General features: G+C 41.0%; 1 protein-coding gene across 4 annotated transcripts in view; it reads right to left on the minus strand.

Moving 5' to 3' along the window:
• Positions 1 to 597: 597 nt before the first annotated feature.
• The window catches only part of ADGRA3 (adhesion G protein-coupled receptor A3), a 133,055-nt gene continuing 114,879 nt past the window's right edge, over positions 598 to 18,773 (minus strand). For all 4 annotated transcript variants that reach the window (XM_055588144.1, XM_055588142.1, XM_055588143.1 and 1 more), the window contains 5 exons: positions 17,360 to 17,484; positions 16,184 to 16,307; positions 6,422 to 6,567; positions 2,312 to 2,407; positions 598 to 2,170 (listed from right to left, as the gene is read on the minus strand). In XM_055588144.1, coding sequence (XP_055444119.1) covers positions 928 to 2,170; positions 2,312 to 2,407; positions 6,422 to 6,567; positions 16,184 to 16,307; positions 17,360 to 17,484 — 1,734 coding nt within the window. In that variant the 3' untranslated portion in view covers positions 598 to 927. The remainder of the gene's footprint in view (positions 2,171 to 2,311; positions 2,408 to 6,421; positions 6,568 to 16,183; positions 16,308 to 17,359; positions 17,485 to 18,773) is intronic.

The raw sequence follows: 18,773 nt of genomic DNA on the forward strand, positions 1-18,773 counted from the left end.
CTTTTTGCTCCTAGTGCAGGGGGCTTGGGTTTGATCCTTGGCCAAGGAACTAGATCCCCACATGCCACAACTGAAGAGTCTGTATGTCACAAGTGAAGATCTTGCATGCTGGAACTGAGACCCAGCGAAGCCAAATGGCAACTAAAGATCCCACATGCCACAGCTGAGACCCAGCAGAGCCAAATAAATATTTAAAAAAAAAAGAAAAAAAATAACTTGTGTTTGAAAAAGAAGAAGTAAACCAATATATAAGCCACTGAAAAGCCACAAAAATATAAAAAAATAGTATTAATAAGACCAAAGTGATAGGGTGAAAATAAGGTAATTTAGGAAAAGTTTTTCGGCATTTGCATTTTCAAAAAAAACTGTGAGATTAAAAAAACAAAAAAAAACTTACAGTACTTAAAACAGTATTTACAAAATACATCACTCCAGAAGCCATTTGATTTACATGCCATCATCAGTGAAGCTAATCATGTAAAAAATCTGATAATTGATTTATGTATAATTCTGGCTAAACTATCCCAATGCACAAACTTCATTAAATTAGAACTAAATGCTTCTAGGACTGTAAAATGTAAAAATGTAAGATTGACACAATGATAAACACCTATTTATTGTATTAAATACAAGCCTGAAATGTTAAGTAGATAGTACAGATTTCAAGAAAATTACATTTCAGATTCCCAAAATGTCTTGCTGGTGCTTTGACATGTGAAACATTGTTTAAGAGGCTTTTTCCAAAATTCATAAAAATGCAACACTTGGGGGATATAAAATACACAAAATCCAAAACTTAAAAGTTTATTCAAAATTCTTTTGAATCCCTAAGGTGGCTGTAAACAGTCTGCTTTTACATGTTCATAGCTTAAAGGAATGTGACTATCACAGTTTATATGGATTTCTTGCCCAGGAAGCCCACCAAGTCTACACAGTAGTTTCGTGTTTCCATAACCCAGTCCTCACATTGCCAGTGCTATCCGTACCCAGCAAGGGTCCCTCCTGCCCACTGCTTTTGATTGGTCCGTTCTGAATGGCCAAGTTCAGGCCATAAGACTTCTGCTGACTTTCGAGTTCAACTACAGTTGGCTTCCTTACTGCATCTTTTTTACTACTAGTTGAAACAGGCTTTTCAAAATTCCTGCTGCTTTTGGGAAGCGTACTACAGGCATCACTGCTATCTTGTTGGGGGGAGTTGTACTGTCTCTCTCTGTAGGCTAAGTACGCCCTCCGACTCCGAGAGTGTCCTTCATTACTGCCCAGCCGACTTTTCGGCAGGCCATTCTGCACACTGCCTTCCACGCTCGTGGGGACGTCGTAGGCATATTCTCTGAGGACCGTGAGTCTGCTGGCCCGGTGCCCTTTACTTCTGTTTTTATGATGGCGGCTCGGGTGCATATTTGTTCGAAATGGAACTTCTAAAGGCGCCACATGCATTTTAATATCATTGTCCATTGAATGTTCTGTCAGACTATTGTCGAGCTGAGGCGTGGCATTCAAAGGTAGGGAATTGGTGTGGCATTGGGCCGCGGCAGCCTGCAAGTTGGTTAATTTGCAGCCTTGGGAGGAGTTTTTGAAGCTCGAAGCACTCTTGTTTGTGCATGAAGATTCTGCGCTGCTGTTGGTGCACTTGGGAGCCTCCCCGCTCGGCCCGCTGGAGCTGGGGGGCTGCACGTTGACCTGGACTGAATAGGTGCTCCGTCCTGGGCAGCAAGTCATGATCCATGCGAGCCGGACATCCTCCCTGTTGACACAATGGTGAACCATGATGAACGCACTGAGGCTCAAACACGTGGCTCCAAAAAAGAAGCTAAAAACCAAGTCCAAAGGGTAATATAAAGAAACAGCCAAGGCCCCAAACATCCACAGGCCGACATACAAGAGCAAGGTAAGGCTGGCCCCCAGAAGCTGAGCATGGAAAGTGTGTTCGTTTCCCAGGGCCGATGTGGAAATCAGGGACAGAGACATGGAGTCCTGATGATTGACTTCTCCGTTTTCATTGGCTGCCAGCCGCTGCTGCTCCTCGGTGGGCTCCTTCAGCTCGTATTTGCGCTCAGGGTGTCTTTTCAACTGAATAAATATGCTGAGAAAGTACATACAGTTTACGAAAGTGATGAAACTGGCGGGCCCGTAGAAGGCTCCCAAGGAGGGTTCCCACGCCATCCAGCAACTAGGAAAGAAAATGGAGAACCAGCTCAGATGCTCCATATGTCAAGAAACTGTTTAAAAAGTTGCAATAAGATTTAGTTCCTGGGAAACAGTTCCAGGGGAAGCAACCAACTCAGGTACAAAGAGAACACTGAATACTCACTAGGGTGCATTTGGCCGACTGCCGTAGTTCTTGATGTTTGCTGCTGCAGTGATGCCACAAACTATGACGGGTATACCACCACCGATCAGGTAGAACCTAGTAGGGGCAACGATGGAAACAACAGCTCATCAATCTAATTGCTTTAGGTGTACACATTGTAGGATCTCATTTCTGCAGAAGTTATTCCTTAAAGATTAATCACTATTTCAATAATTCAGGAGAGGTTAACATTTGCAGGCTCCTTTGTTAACAGTAACATTTTTTTTTAAGTTTTTATTTATTCTTGATTTCTTTAGTTTAAAAAAGCAGAAGATCTACCAAGTTTGAGTTGAAGGAAAGCTGATCAGCTTCTGCCACCCTGTGGGCAGGCGAAGTAACACCCAGTTCCTGCAGATAGGGCTTTAGTTTATACTTGTTTCTTTTAGAGTCAGCCAGTGGAGCAGAAAGTTAGTCCACTGCAAAATGGACTTGAAGATCCCACTGAGCCATGTTCACACTAAAGATGTAACAACATCGTTTATTCATTAATGCCAGGCTAGACCTGCACATTAATGCTTAGCAGGACCTGCTAAATCTAATGTCCTGCTGCTGTGTATGCTTATCCTCAGTCAGCTGAAATGGAAGTAAGGAAGGTACCTGGATCCCAGCTGCCCACAGCGCTTGGGCCCTTCCTCACCAACTGCCCACAGACCTGAGGGAGATGGAGTGCTGGCTGGTCCTCTGAAGAACAACTTTTGGGGCAGAGGGGAGCAGCTTCTCTGAGTTCTCTGAAAAGATCCTAGGGAACTTCCTGGCCTGGTAAGCTACCCCTGGGTACAGCCAGTCTTAACTCGGCATTTGCCAAGTCCAGAGACACAGTCCACATGCTGAATTGGCTGGATAAAGGCAATGTTCACAACGCATTTTCCCATATATTTTTTTCTTAGTCATGCTTATGGGTACTAAAAATCTTCAATATGATATTATTGCTGAAAAAGACAGCTAATTACTCCCATAAAACTATAACCATGTCTTTTATTCCACAGATTAGAGGAAGGCCAAAATTTGTGACCCTGCCCTTCTTCCTGTTGAACCAATTCATAGCTGCTTCTGACCTGACAAAAAAGCATCAGTTCACCCAAATTTGTCTCGAGTTCCACAGTACTCTCTGCCACTCCTTCCCCACCTCCACTCCCGGACTGCCTGCTACCAACTAATTCTTACTTTAAAGCTTTAAATCTACTTCTCCACTGCTTCTTCCTTCCAGCCTATGTGTATGTTCATGTTTTCTCCATCTTCTAAAACTTTCCTTCAACTACCACTTTCTTTCTTGCTCCCTTTGGTGACAAACACCTGGAAACAACAGCACCAACATGTGCCTCACCTTTATTGCGAGGTGACGCTGCTTCCAAGCTACCGTGCTACTGAAACTGCCCTCTCTGGGGCCAGCAGACTCAGGACAAGTCCCTGCCCATCATCCATGTAGCCCAGATGCTGAGTTTCCTTAAGCTCCAGAACCCAGGGAAAGGAGGGCAGCCTACAGGGTGAACCTGACCATCTAAAGCAAAGGGCGTACCTACTGGCCACAGAGGACTACATAGGCTTTGGCGCTCACGCTGCCTTTTACTAAACCCTTTGTGTTTTTAATCACCTAACAGAAAGGAAACCCAACAGAAACAAACAGCTGCATGAGGATGGATCCCTGTCTCTTGGCCAAATACCATCCCCCTCAGGCCCTTTAACACCAGTGACAGAGGTGTCAAATCGCATCCTATAATCTGGCTGTGGCCAAGCACTCCTTCTGTCCCTTGCCGCTCACTGAACCACTCTCCCCTCAATCTTCAATGTTCTCTTTCAGTTCTTCCCTTTATCTGATATGGCCCATCTACTCAACACTGACATGGCCCAGGTATCATTGTTAGCTGACTTTTCCCTGGGAGAGCTCATTCGTTATCACTGCTTCAATGAACACATGTGAACACATCTCCCATCCTGTCGGGGGACACAGAGTGTGTCCTCTCTGCTGAGCACCAGACTCCCCAAATGTAAACTTTCCATGACGAAGTATGGGTGAGCCCACTTCCCCTGAGCTTACCCTCCCTGGGTCCCCCCACCCACTTTTCCTGTGACTTTCTCAGTTGATGGATGCACCATCTGCAGAAGGACCCTAGCCAACTGGAGCAGACAACCTGCAGCCACCTTCAAATCCCCGTACAGAGCTCCCAAATGCAGCTAGTCATCACTCCTAGAGAAACTGCCTCAAGTTCCTGAACACGTGTCCTCTCTAACCTCCATGCCACTGTGCCGGTGGCAGTCCTCATCTGTTGTTCAGTCACACAGTCATGTCTGACTCTTGGGGACCCCATGGACTGCAGCACGCCAGGCTTCCCTGTCCTTCACCATTTCCCAGAGCTCGCTCAAATTCATGTCCATCCAGTCGGTGATGCCATCCAACCATCTCATCCGCTGTCACCCCCTTCTCCACTTGCCTTCAATCTTTCCGAGCCTCAGGGTTGTTTCTAATGAGTCCGTTCTTCACATCAGGTGGCCAAAGTATTGGGAGCTTCAGCTTCAGCATCAGTCCTTCCAAAGAATATTCAGAAGTGATTTCCTTTAGGATGGACTGGTTGGATCGCCTTGCAGTTGAAGGGATTCTCAAGTCTTCTCCAACACCACAGTTCAAAAGCATTAACTCTTCAGCACTCAGCCTTCTTTATGGTCTAACTCTCACATCTGTACATGACTACTGGAAAAACCATAGCACTGAGTACACAGACCTTTGTCAGCAAAATCTCTGCTTTTTAATATGCTGTCTAGGTTTGTCATAGCTTTTCCTCCAAGAAGCAAGCATCTTTAATTTCATGGCTGAAGTCACCATCTGCAGTGATTCTGTAGCCCAAGGAAATAAAATCTGTCACTGTTTCCATTGTTTCACCATCTATTTGCCATGAAGTGATGGGACTGGATGCCCTGATCCTAGTTTTTTGAATGTTGAGTTTTAAGCCAGCTTTTTCACTCTCCTCTTTCACCTTCATCAAGAGGCTCTTTAGTTCTTCTTCGCTTTCTGCCATAAAGGTGGTGCCATCTGTATACCTGAGGTTATTGATATTTCTCCTGGCAATCTTGATTCCAGCTTGTGCTTCATCCAGCCCAGCGTTTCTCATGATGTACTCTACATATAAGTTAAATAAGCAGGGTGACAATACACAGCCTTGAAATACTCCTTTCCCAATTTTGAAATGGGCAAAAGACCCTATGCAGTACTCATGAGGATCTCCTAATGACCTCAGCAGAATTATTTGTAGATGTCTCCTACTTTTGGGCATTCTAATGTATAGCCCACAATTTAATCTGGCCCTCTAAAACCTGAAACTCAGCTTTTACTCTGAATCATGCTACTCTACACCATAAACCCTAGGTTCCAGCCACAGTCAAACCGCACTTCTCAAATTTGTTCCAGCTTGCGATATGATCCTGTATCTGAAGTGCCACCTCTGCCCTTTATGTGGTAGTCAAGCAATTCTTAATAGCCCCCCACTCTCCCTGACCCCTCAGAATTACAGTTCCTCTTTAGTGCTTTCAGAGAAGGTACTTCCACTCCAGCTCTTACACAGCTACAGTAGTTCTTCTCACACCTGTCTCCTCACAGACTGTAAAGACCTCAAGGACAGGTCTTCTACCCATTGAGAATAATAATTCACTGACAACTGATTTAAATTATGATATTAGGAATAGCACGACACCAAAACTGTTTTTTCTTTCTTGGAGAATAACGACACTGATACATACTTGAGAAGACTGAAATCTACTAAACGACCTCAAGGAAATAAAAACTAATATTTTCAGAGTCTATTCCATGGCCAGTACCATCCGTCTGAAGTGCTTTACACATTAAGTCACTTATGCTTCACAACAAGTCTATGAAAGAGAATCATTCCCACTTTCTAGATGAGACAGAAAGACAAGAGAGGATACAGAACTTCACAAAGAACTCCCAGCTGCAAGGCTGCTTACAAGTCTATTCTTCCACATTCTAAAGTTCACTCAGCAATTTTTTGTTATGACCATACTTAATTAAATTTAATATGTGTGGACATTTACCAGAAGATAGTACACGAAGATATTAGATACCTGAGCATTGGTCTTGGTGGAGGTGGCAGCTCATCAGGGTCCTGGCATCTTTTAGCTTTTTTAGTGACTTGTTTGTAGATGTTCCGAGCTGTCACTCCCACCCATAGTACTGTAGCAAGAGTGGAATAATGAAGAATTATTCCAACCTAGAAAGAAGAATACATGAACTAAAATGAAAAAAAAAAAATCCCCTTTACAATCAAAATATAATAATTGCCAGTAAGCTTCCTCAAAAAGACTGGTAAGTTATTTTGAATATCTGACTCAGAAACTGTACGAAGGTATATTCTAACAATCCATTCCTTTGCCCGCTAATGAACAAAGAAACCACTCTAAAAGGTGTATAATAGAGGACTGAATCTATAGTTGAAGATAGGAGGCCCATGGACTACAACTTATACCTAAGATGACATTAAACATACCAAGGAATTCACTCCCGGACAACAGTAAACCAAAGCCATGTTTCTCACAGATGCTATGCTATAAATTAGAGTCGAGATCCTAAAGTCTATTTTAAAGAGCAATGCAGAGGTAAAGGGTAAGTGAGAGTGAAAGTGAATGCCACTCAGTCGTGTCCAACTCTTTGCAACCTCATGGACTATACAGTCCACAGAATTCTCTAGGCCAGAATACTGGAGTGGTGTAGCCTTTCCCTTCTCCAGGGGATATTCCCAACCCAGGGATCGAACCCAGGTCTCCCACACTGCAGGTTGATTCTTTACCAGCTGAGCCACAAGGGAAGCCCAAGAATACTGGAATGGGTAGCCTATCCCTTCTCCAGGGGATCTTCCCAACCCAGGAATCAAACTGGGGTCTCCTGCATTGCAGGTGGATTCTTTACCAACTGAGCTATCAGGGGGACGTCAAGGGTAACTGGAGGGCAAAAGTCACAGCCAACAGAGAATAAACTTTGGAGTCAGAGACCTGAATAGTTCTAATTCACAGCTTTTATGTATCAAAATGGATGGCAAGCGAGCAGTATAACAGATTGGTGATTATTTGAAATGAGTGAGCTCTGGAATTAACAATTTTGCCTGGTTTTAAAACTAGAATCTACCCCTTGTGACACCTAAGCAAACTCGCAGAATATCTCAAGCACTGTTCTCATTTGTAAACTGAGGATAATATTAAAGTACCATAAGGCTTTAAATAGGACACCCTATATAAAGCATTTAGCACTTTGCCTAGTACATTATACGTGATTAAAAATACAGCAATATCTATATTATTATTAGGAGTATGGCTTTAAGAAAATAACGTCAACATTCTTGAAATTAACGTTCCTCATGTGAATAGTAGAAAGACTATCCATCCATAAGCATCCCTAGGGGTTTTTGTAGGGACTGAAAGGGCACAATATCTGGGACATAATAAGTACTCGAAAGGTGATGGAAAACTGCAGTATAGGTAAGTGATGACACTGAGTTCTTCCCAAAGGGATGATGGGGGGCACGTTCACCTTGTGAACTGTGTCTGAAGCAACAGCAGTTAGAAATAAAATTCTAGGTAGACAAATATGGATAAGAGAGGTTTAAAATCTATTTTAAGAAAAATAAATGCATGGAGCAGCAAGGACATAATTTTCTTATCTAATTCTATCTTTTGATCCTTTCTTCTTACACAATGATTACAGGTGAACTTCTATCAATGAAAATTTCCAAGGGAAAAAAAAACTTTTTTTTTAACTCAAAAAGGATGACTCTCCAATCTCAAGAAAATCAAATTGACATCACCAATCCTAGGTAAGTAACAGAAGAATCTAGACTGCTGTCTAAGGCTCATGTTAATGAGACATGAACCTCATTAAACTTGATGGCATGGAAGTACACAGATTATTCTGCAGGGCAAACACTAGGGTGGTCACTTGTCCAGGGAAGTCACTGTCCTCTCAATGACTGAAAGGGCTAGGAGGGTGATCCAGCCTGGCTGAACCAGAGGGTCAAAGAAACAAATTTCTTTTAAAAATTTGTTGAATTTAATTTTTATTTATTTGTATTTTGGTAGTGTTTTGCAACACAAGGGATCTTAGTTCCCCAATCAGTGATTGAATCTATGTTCCCTGCAATGGAAACATGGATTCTTAACCACTGGACCACCAGGGAAGTCCTCACAATATCTTCTTGAGCAGAAAACTTGCTCCATGGTTCCTATTACTCACTGCACTAGAAAAGCAAAGCTTACAGATGCAAGTGGAACAAAAAGCATAAAATAACCCTCTGAGCTATCTGGAGTCACATCAAATGTTGTAAATAAAAATAGTATAATTGGATTTGGTGCATAAAAACCAAAACATTCAAAACCAATCAATGATATTGACTCAAAATGGTATCCTCTACTGTTTCTACAGTTTTCTCCGATGTAGAGGTCAAAAGAATGAGACAAGGCTTCAAATAAGCTTCAAAACAGAAATTAAAAATATTTTCAACACAGGAGGTGCAAGATGGAGAATTTTCTTGTTTTAGATCTAATAGGTAAAACTCCACCTTTAGATTTTGAAGTGTTTCCTATGGCATTTCAAAATTTGCAGAGAAGTGTTCATACTTAAAAGATACTAAAGCCTTCCAGTTAAACAATTATTACCAATAGTGGAATTTTAGGGGTCTAATGGTACCTGGTAATAGTCACATAAGCAAATCACCAAATGTTCCATAAGACAGAATAAAGGAGGCACTGAGATCTAGTCTAGCAGCAATGGTATTCCTATCTTTTGGAAAAAGTTGCTTCCTATTTTGGGATTCCCAGGTGGCTCAGCAGTAAAGAATTCACCTGCCAATTCTGGAGACGCAAGAGATGCATGTTTGATCCCTAGGTTGGGAAGATCTCCTGGAGAAGGGAATGGCAACCCATTCCAGCATTCTTGACTGAAAAGTCCCATGGACAGGGGAGCCTGGTGGGCTACAGTCCATGGGGTCACAAAGAGTCGGACACAACTGAGCACACATATGTGCTTCCTATTTTATTCTCCATCGGACACTTGGGCTATACTTGAAATACAACCTCTCTGTCACAATTTCTCCCAAATAAATCAGATACATGTGGGAAATTTGTAAACAGTTTGGAAATAATATAATTTATAGGGCATGTAAATGATTCATTAAATGCAACAGATTAGAACTTAAGAAAGTCACCTTACCTCAAGACATCAGTTTTCAAAGGTGCAAAATGGATACAAAAAATTATCTTGAAGAGTTGGACTTTATATGTTACCTAACCATAAACATTCACATACCAGAGACGAGATATTTTAACAGTTGGGTTTTTAACCACCAACAAAACCTATAATAGTGCAGCATACACAGCAAGTGTGCAAAAAAAATCATCTTTAATACTCATAGTCTGATATGAATATATATAAAAATTAAGAGCATCCACTACTGAATGCTTGCTGCTGCTGCTGCTGCTGCTGCTACTTCTAAGTCATTTCAGTCGTGTCTGACTCTGTGCGACCCCACAGACGGCAGCCCACCAGGCTCCCCCGTCCCTGGGATTCTCCAGGCAAGAACACTGGAGTGGGCTGCCATTTCCTTCTTCAATGCATGAAAGTGAAAAGTGAAAGGGAAGTCACTCAGTCGTGTCCGACTCTTATCGACCTCATGGACTACAGCCCACCAGGCTCCTCTGTCCATGGGATTTTCAAGAGTATTGGAGTGGGGTGCCACTGCCTTCTCCGGAATGCCTGCTATGTACGCCAAAATGTATTAGACAATTTTTTACGTGCTTCTATTTTATCCTCTTAATGTCACAATTTGCTTAGTGCTACCGACAAGGAGATGGAGGCTGCAAGAAGTTAAATCATCCTCCAGAGGCCACGTAGAGAGTGGTGGGGCAGCAACTCAAACCCAAAGCCTGAGACTCTTCTATTACATCATCCTGGTCCTCAATAATAAGAAGGCAGTGTTAAGGGTGGGGATTGGCAAGGAATACTCAAAGAGACTGTCATTTGAATCAGGGCTGTGCCGCCCAAAGGCCCTAGACTTGGGGCAAGTTATTTCAATTCTCTAAGACTCAATTTCTGTACTAATAAAATATGAGTAAGAACTACCTCCTAGGGTTAATGTGAAAGTTAACATGCAGTAGCTGGCAAGTAGAAAGCTCTTAACATCCATGGATTGAATCTTTCCCTGTGTATCCTATGTGCCCGTGCAGCAGTCCTCTGGATAACAGAGACCAGAAGACACCTGAGAAGGTCAGCTGGCACAATAGTTAACAGATGAAATCGTGGAGTGGTAGAGCAACACAGTGTCCTAAATATTTGCAGCCAAATCCTTTCACTGCATAGCTAGGAAACCAAGGACCAAAAACTAACGATCACACAGTTATCTGGCAGCACATCCTGACCCAGAACCCAGATCTCCTCCAAACCCTGTTGAGTCAACAGCCTCTTCTACTCTATCACTCAACTTCTCAGTTTCCCTTTGGCTCCTTTTGCAAAAGAAAGTTCAAGGCTAGAGCATGCACCCATGGCACCACCCAGAAAGGATGACATAAAAACCAGAGTGGGAAGTCCCTGTCTGGTGGGGCCTTTAATAACCTCAGCCAATTACTTCAAGGAATAAACTGCATTAGAACCTGTTCACACCATTCATAGGATACATGAGCTCTAAAAGGGAGATATGCCAAAGACAACACCGATCATGTGCACCTAAGAAATGCATGTAGAAGATGCATGCTTCAGGGTTCAGTTTTAGAGATGGAAGACGAGCCCACCCCCTTATTTTGCAGAAGAAACATGAAGTCCCTACTAGGTTATGGGGCTGTCCAGGTGTCTAAGTAGGTAAAGAATCTGCCTGAAATGCAGGAGACCCAGGTTTTATCTCTGGGTTGGGAAGATCCCTTGGAGAAGGAAATGGCAACCCATTCCAGCATTTCTTGCCTGGGAAGTCCCATGGACAGAGGAGACTGGCAGGTACAGTCCATGGGGTCACAAGAGCCAGACACAACTGAATGAACAAACCACCACCACTAGGTTTGTTCATGACAAACGTGAGTTTGAGCAAGCTCTGGGAGTTGATGATGGACAGGGAAGCCGGGAATGCTGCAGTCCATGGGTCGCAAAGAGTCGGACATGACTGAGCAACTGAACGGAACTGAGGTTAAGAGACAAGCCACACAGGCCGTTCTGGCAGACACAGCTAGCTACTAACTGAATAAGTATTAGAAAGATAAAGTGAAGCAACTCATGTCTGAGTCAGAAATAATAAGAATGATGCTATGTCTTTCACAGAGGAAGAACACTATAAAAAAAAAAAAAAAAAAAAAAACCAGAAGAAAACAACATATGAAAACATCTAGAAGCCTGCCCACCTCACACTTTTTCAGGTAATTCTTTACCTAATAGACATTCATTCTTGAGGCCCTGAAAACTCAGTGTACTTTGCTATCCTTTTCATTCTAGAAATGGTATAAAATACCATTCAGGATGATGAAAGGCAGTCATTTCTACTATGGCCTCTTTCTGTTCATTTCCTTAGTGAAATAAATTTATGTGTCTACTTCCAGAAATCAATGAGTATTTTTAGACAGAATTGAGACTATTACCACCATTGTGTGTTGAGTACTCCAATAGTCTATGTTCAAAACAACTCCAGGCTTGAATGAGTTCTACTATTTGCACACAGAGGCCATTTTTGTTCATTTATGCAGTATCTGCTGAGCACCTACTATGTGTCAGGTCTTATACTGATTCTTGGATGAACATTGGTGAATTGAATCAGTACAATCCCCATCCCTGTAGAGCTTCGAGTCCAGGGACAACAAATAGGTAAATGCTAGTCAATTACGCCAGTCAATTACGCAGTTTTGCAGGCACTATGGAATGTTAATCAGCAGCAAAGGATAATGAGGGGACGAGGTGGAGGGACTGCATCTCTAAAACAGTAAACTGAGACCTGCAAAGTAAGTGGGAGTCACCCAGATGAAGAAGGGAGAAAACACTGAGAAAAGAGAAGCACTATCTTCTGTACACGTATTAAGTTGATTTGGGATCCATTACCTAACTTCTTGTAGGCTTCAAACAAGTTTGATTTCAGATGTATAGTAATGGCCCTAATACAGGGGAATATTCTGCACAGCTAAGAGATAATTATACCAATAACCGTCGTAATAATAGCTTATATTACTGAGCACTTACTGTATACCTGGTACTCTGGAGTCATTTAATTCTCTCAACAATTCTTATATATACACACACATACATATTTGAAACTGTTTTACATGAAGAAAATATTGGATTCATCATCAGCCTTAGGTTAATAACACATTCTAATGACTGAGCCGAGCACACAAGCATGGCCTGCCTTTAGTTTCTTAAATAGTTGTTATTTATGTGTCCACAAACCTATCAATAAGACAAAAGGTAGGATCTTGACAAAAGCCTGTATCAGCATATAAGAACCCCTTCACCCAAGGTAATCATCACCATTTATCCTATGCTTATCATCCCTTTGCTTTCTTTCTTCAGATTTTACTGCACCTATGTATTTTCATTAAAAGTATGCTATTTCATTTTAGTTATGTTTATCTTTCTAAAGAAAACTATCAGGATGAATGTAATTTATGGGACTTAATTTTTTCACTTATATTCCTGAGACTGACTCACACTGCTATGCCTTGTTGTAATTCATTAATTTTGACTCTTGCATAATTTCACCATTTATTCATTCACTCTCTCAGTGATGGGCACTTGGGTTGCTTCCAGGTTTCTGCTACGGTGTAGACTGCTGCTATGAATATTCACAGGCACTCACTCTAAGCCCTACAGTGGGACTGTGTGAAAGTTTACCTGTATAAAGTAGAGCCTCCCAGAGTCATCCGCTTACATTCCTACCCACTATGTATAAAATATGTGGATCCACGTGTTCTTCAATACTTGGCACTGCCGGGCTTAATTTTTGCTGACAGAAAAGGCATAATGTGGTAGCGATCTGAATTTGCATCTCCGTCACCACCAATGCGGTGTACGCTGGCACTGTGTCTATTCTCTTATGAAACGCCTGTCACTCTCACCACTTCTCCAACTGGGCTGTTTGTGGCATTCTCACTGATTAGTTTTTAATATATACATTTTTTTATTCTAATGCTCTGTCAGTGGTTATGTATTGAGAATTCATGCTGTGATATGCTTAGTCGCGCAGCCGTGTCTGACTCTTTGTGACCCCATGGACTATACAGTGCAAGGAATTCTCCAGGCCAGAATACTGGAGTGGGTGGCCTTTCCCTTCTCCAGGGGATCTTCCCAACCCAGGGATTGAACCCAGGTCTCCCGCACTGCAGGCAGAGTCTTTACCATCTGAGCCACCAGGGAAGCCCATATGTACTGAAAATAGTGTCTTCTAATGTGGAACTTGTTTTTCATTTTCCTTACGAATCTTCATTTTTTAAAGAAAAAGATATTCTTTTTAATTTAGTCAAAAGTACATTCTTTCTTTTCTAGTCATATTTAAGAAATCCCTCCTTATCCCAAGGATTATGATATTTTCTAATATAAATTTTAACACTTTCATTTAGACTTATAATATTTAATCTACCCAAAACTGACTTTTTTAACATGGCATGAAGTACAGATCCACTTTAATCTTTTTTTCCACATAGATTTTCCTCAGCTCCCTTAACTGGACAATGGTCTGTCTTTACCCAGCTGATGAGACACGTAACATCTGTCTCATACCAAATCTCTGCGTGGGTCTGCTTCCAAGGATGCTATTCTACTGTGTTGGTCCATTTATCTATCCCTACTCTAATGCACAGTTTTAATTCCAACAGCCTCAACAGTTTGGGTGATTAGAAGACTTCCTGCTGCTGCTGCTAAGTCGCTTCAGTCGTGTCCGACTCTGTGCGACCCCATAGATGGCAGCCCACCAGGCTCCCCCGTCCCTGGGATTCTCCAGGCAAGAACACTGGAGTGGGTTGCCATTTCCTTCTCCAATGCATGAAAGTGAAAAGTGAACGTGAAGTCGCTCAGTCGAGTCTGACTCTTCGCGACCCCATGGACTGCAGCCTACCAGGCTCCTCCATCCATGGGGTTTTCCAGGCAAGAGTACTGGAGTGGGGTGCCATCACCTTCTCCAAGAAGAATTCCTACTCTACTATTTTTCAGAAGTATCCTAACTATCACTGATCCTCTTTACTTTCATATAAATTTAAAGACCATTTTATTGAGTTTCATGAAAAATTCTCTTATCTACAGATTAATTTAGGAGGAACTGCCACCTCTCTGATTTTAACTTTTCCTATCCTTGGACCTAGTGTATTTCTCCATTTATTTAGGTCTTCTTTAATATACACTAAAATTTTACCTGTAAATCTTGAATATTTTTATTATTTCTAAGTACTGGATATTTTTTGATACTACATAAATGTTACCTTCTCATTAATTATGTTTTCTCTTGGTTACATTTCTGCATACTAGCAGCACACTTCTGTATATTAAACTACATAAAAAAAACTACACACATAGGAAACTAAGTTTTCCTATTTTTCTAATAATTTATCTGTAAATTACTTTAGCTTTTCTAATGCAAATAGTCTCATCATTTGACAACAACTCAATTATTATTCCTAACTTACAGGTGAGAAAATTGAGACACAGAAATGTTAAATATTGATATCAGGATCAAAGATAATTGTAGTCCTATGTTTACTGCAGTGTTACAACATTCAAGAGCTGGAAACAATCTAAATGTCTATTGATAAATGAATGGATAAAGAAAATGTGGTGTATACATACAATGACATATGTATTCAGTCTTAAAAAGCAAGAAATCCTGTGACATACTACAACATGAATGAACCTTGAGGATATTATGTTAAATGAAATAAGTTAATCATGGAAGGAAAAGTACTGCATGAGTCCACTGATATAAGGTATTTATGAAGTCAAGCTCACAGAGACAGAAAGTAGAATGGTGGGGCCAGGAGGTGAGGGGAAGGGATACAGGAGGTGGCCGTTTCGTAGGTCTAGTTTCAGCCACGCAAGATGAAAAAGTTCTAAAGATCTGCTGTATGTCCTTAATCACCATACAACACACTTAGAAACTGGTTAAGAGGGTAGATCTCATTATCTGCAATTAAAAAAAGTTGAACAAATTGCCCATAAAAACACTGGAAAAAGCAGAACTGAAATCCAAATCCACGTAGTCTGAACTGTGAATTTCTATGTGACACTGTTTGCTATGATACACATAGAAAATAATATGCAAATAAATACAATTGTATCTATTTCCTACTCATATGTTAAGAAGTTTTGTTTTTTATACTTATACTATTAGAACACTGCTTACTAATGCTATATATGTAATCATTTACTTGAAATTAAGAGTTGGAAGATTTTTAAATTCTTCATATTTACCATACCTAGGAAGTTTCTTGTTTTTATATCTTATAGTTAAAATCTTTATAATTCCTGTTTCCATAAATAGATAAAATTTTAAAAATCCTGTCAGAAAATGTTAGTTCTTCAGGTATATCAGAATTTTATAAATTTTAAAAATTCAATGTTTGTCATTATAACAGACATAACAAGCAGCACAAAATTCCCAAAGATAAAAAGACAAGCTCCATAAGTCATATATCCGTTGTGAAATTATAATTCAGAACTTGAAGTATACTACTGAATTATTTAAGTAACATTCAGGTTAACTTTAATTAGCTAAGGAAAAAAAAAGCTTTAAAGAAACAATTTTCCTTTTACAGTCAATGAAACATACGAAATTACTTTTTAATACCAGTATATTTTTTTTATTTTACTTTTTCACTTTGACTTACAGCTTGGCAGACGCTGGCATTTCTAGTTTGACTTATTCCTCCCACAAAGACCACACAGGTCAGAAAAATATGAAAGCACAAATTCACAAGCATGTGCCAGCCTTTGAGACTGATTCTAATCAAACTGTTAAAAGAAAAGGGAAAAAATTAATACTCGGGTTAATATACTTGAAGCTGGACATCTCCAAGTTAACATACCTAATTCATACAAGGCCAAATGTAAATGTGCAAACATTTTATTAAACATATTATCACACACACGTACAGGTTTTGAGAAATCCCTCAACACAATACAGTTTCTTAACATTTAACTTTATACACTAAAAAAGACAAGTCAAATGGAACTACTACATCCACTAAAGGCTACCCAAATTCTCCATAATAAGAAATACGTCCGCTTTTGTTAGTTATGATGTCTTATGACAGATGGATTACTTGTTTGCTTCCCAGAAATTTCTGCAAGGTGCCAATCTCTATTTTTCCTGACCTACTAGGATAACACGGTCTAAACAACCAATGCATTTCCTCGTGGCCTTTCATAATGAAATGCTCAAGTCTTTCTTTTTTATATCAAAATCTCCTTCTTAACTAAATGTCAAGAAATGTCATATATGTCCAGCTTAAAGAGGAAAATACATTCTAGCAAAATCTCTTGAAAGTGTATTTCTGCTTAGCAAATCCTTTCAGTTCATTATATCTTACCATAAAATAAAAATTTCTGTATCTTTGCCTCTAATTAACAAAAACCATATCCCACACTTAAATGCCACAAGCTTTCTTAAATGCCATGTGTAAAAGAGACTATCACAACAGGCAAAAATTTATGAAATAGAAATAATACCACAGTCTGGTTCTGGAAGACACCTCTGCAGGTAACCAGGCTCCACTTTTACCTCACCCTCATGCCCCACTCCCCAACACACACTTCCCGTGTTCTTTGCCAGGTACAAACCCAGCAGGGTGACTGGACGCTGCAGAAGATGAGTTTATTACCACGTGCACTTATTATTTATGTCTTGACTTGCATGAAGAAGGCCTGGAGGTACTCTGAAGTAACTGCCCTTACTTTGGAAGGACAGCATGGTATTAAATTAGGTATAAAATTAGGATAACATTTTATCCTAATTAAATGTGAAATAACGTCCACAGGCCTCTGCAGTCAGTTTCATTTCTTACCTGTGATGGTATACGTAACTGACGATGACCGCTAAGAGGCACAAGAGAAGAATGACAGCAGTCGTGTAGACCACAGGGTGCAGGAGATGGGCTGCCTGGGTGTAGAATTCGGATCCCGTCAGATCCTGAAGGGAAAATGAAAGCATTATTCTAGGAATGCTGCTCTGCACAGAGTTGTTGGGATTTTCTCAGGGGCTAAAATATACCGATAAAGAGAACTCTGGCCCTTGGATCTCTTCATTGTATCCAAGGGCTATGTTTCATGCCATTTTCCTCACATATTACTATGCCCTCCTAACTTGTACTGTGTTAACTACTCATGTAGTATGTATAGACACATACATGCACACATACACACACACTCTTCTTACAATAGACTATCTGCTTTATAAATGTGAACACTGACTCTCCTTTGAGGGTAGTGGAGAGGGAAAGCAGTGATTTAGAAGGTCAACTACAGACTTCAGCCTTTTTAATGCCCTTAGTTTCCATGATGGTTCAGACGGTAAAGAATGCAGGAGACCCAGGTTCGATTCCTTGGTCAGGAAGATCCCCTAGAGGAGGGAATGGCAACCCACTCCAGTATTCTTGCCTGGAGAATCCCATGAACAGAGGAGCCTGGTGGGCTACAGTCCATGGGGTTGCAAAGAGTCAGAAGTGACTGAGCGACTAACACTTCACTTTCACCCAACGTGTCACTCCTCATATTCACCAGCTAATAAGGTACAAGACAGCAGCAGTATCTCTGAGTCAATAAAGCCTAACCTCCCGCAGTCACGTTCAACACATATGAATGGACCAGACACTGTGCGAAGGACAGGGATGTAATGCTAACCCATGATTCTTGCTCTTGAAGAGCTGAGAAGTCACAGGGTCCTCAGACACACAATGAGATCATAACAATGTTTGATCAACATAAGGGCAGCCCTGTGACTGAGCGCTTAGAGATCAAATATCAGTAATAATATCACTCACAGAGCATTTATCCTAAACCAGGCACCCTACACAGAATAACCCTATAAACTAGGTATATTGTTAGTCCCATTTTAAAGCTTGAAAAACAAGCACAAAGAGGTTAAGGGCTGGGAAGATCAGATCTGAAAGAGTTTGTGGCTGCCAAGGCTCTGCTCCCTAAAACAAAGCAGACAGTGGCATCCTAAAACAAAAACATCATTCACCTAAAGGCTTCCTTCCTGACAAAGGACTGGGGCAAGCTTGGAAGATGTCTCTCCCTGGGCCCCGGACACCAAGACAGACAACCAGGGTGTCAGGAGAGAAAGCCACAGGTTCACCAGGTCCTGTCACCAAATTCTCTTTCTAAATTGATTCTGAAAGCTAGAAAATGACAGCTGGACGTGGGAAGGAGTTCACAGTGGGATGCACCTCTAGTCAGGAAGTTATTAAGATAATTCTT

The sequence above is a fragment of the Bubalus kerabau genome, chromosome 7, assembly GCF_029407905.1.
Source record: "Bubalus kerabau isolate K-KA32 ecotype Philippines breed swamp buffalo chromosome 7, PCC_UOA_SB_1v2, whole genome shotgun sequence".
Classification (NCBI taxonomy): Eukaryota; Metazoa; Chordata; class Mammalia; order Artiodactyla; family Bovidae; genus Bubalus; species Bubalus kerabau.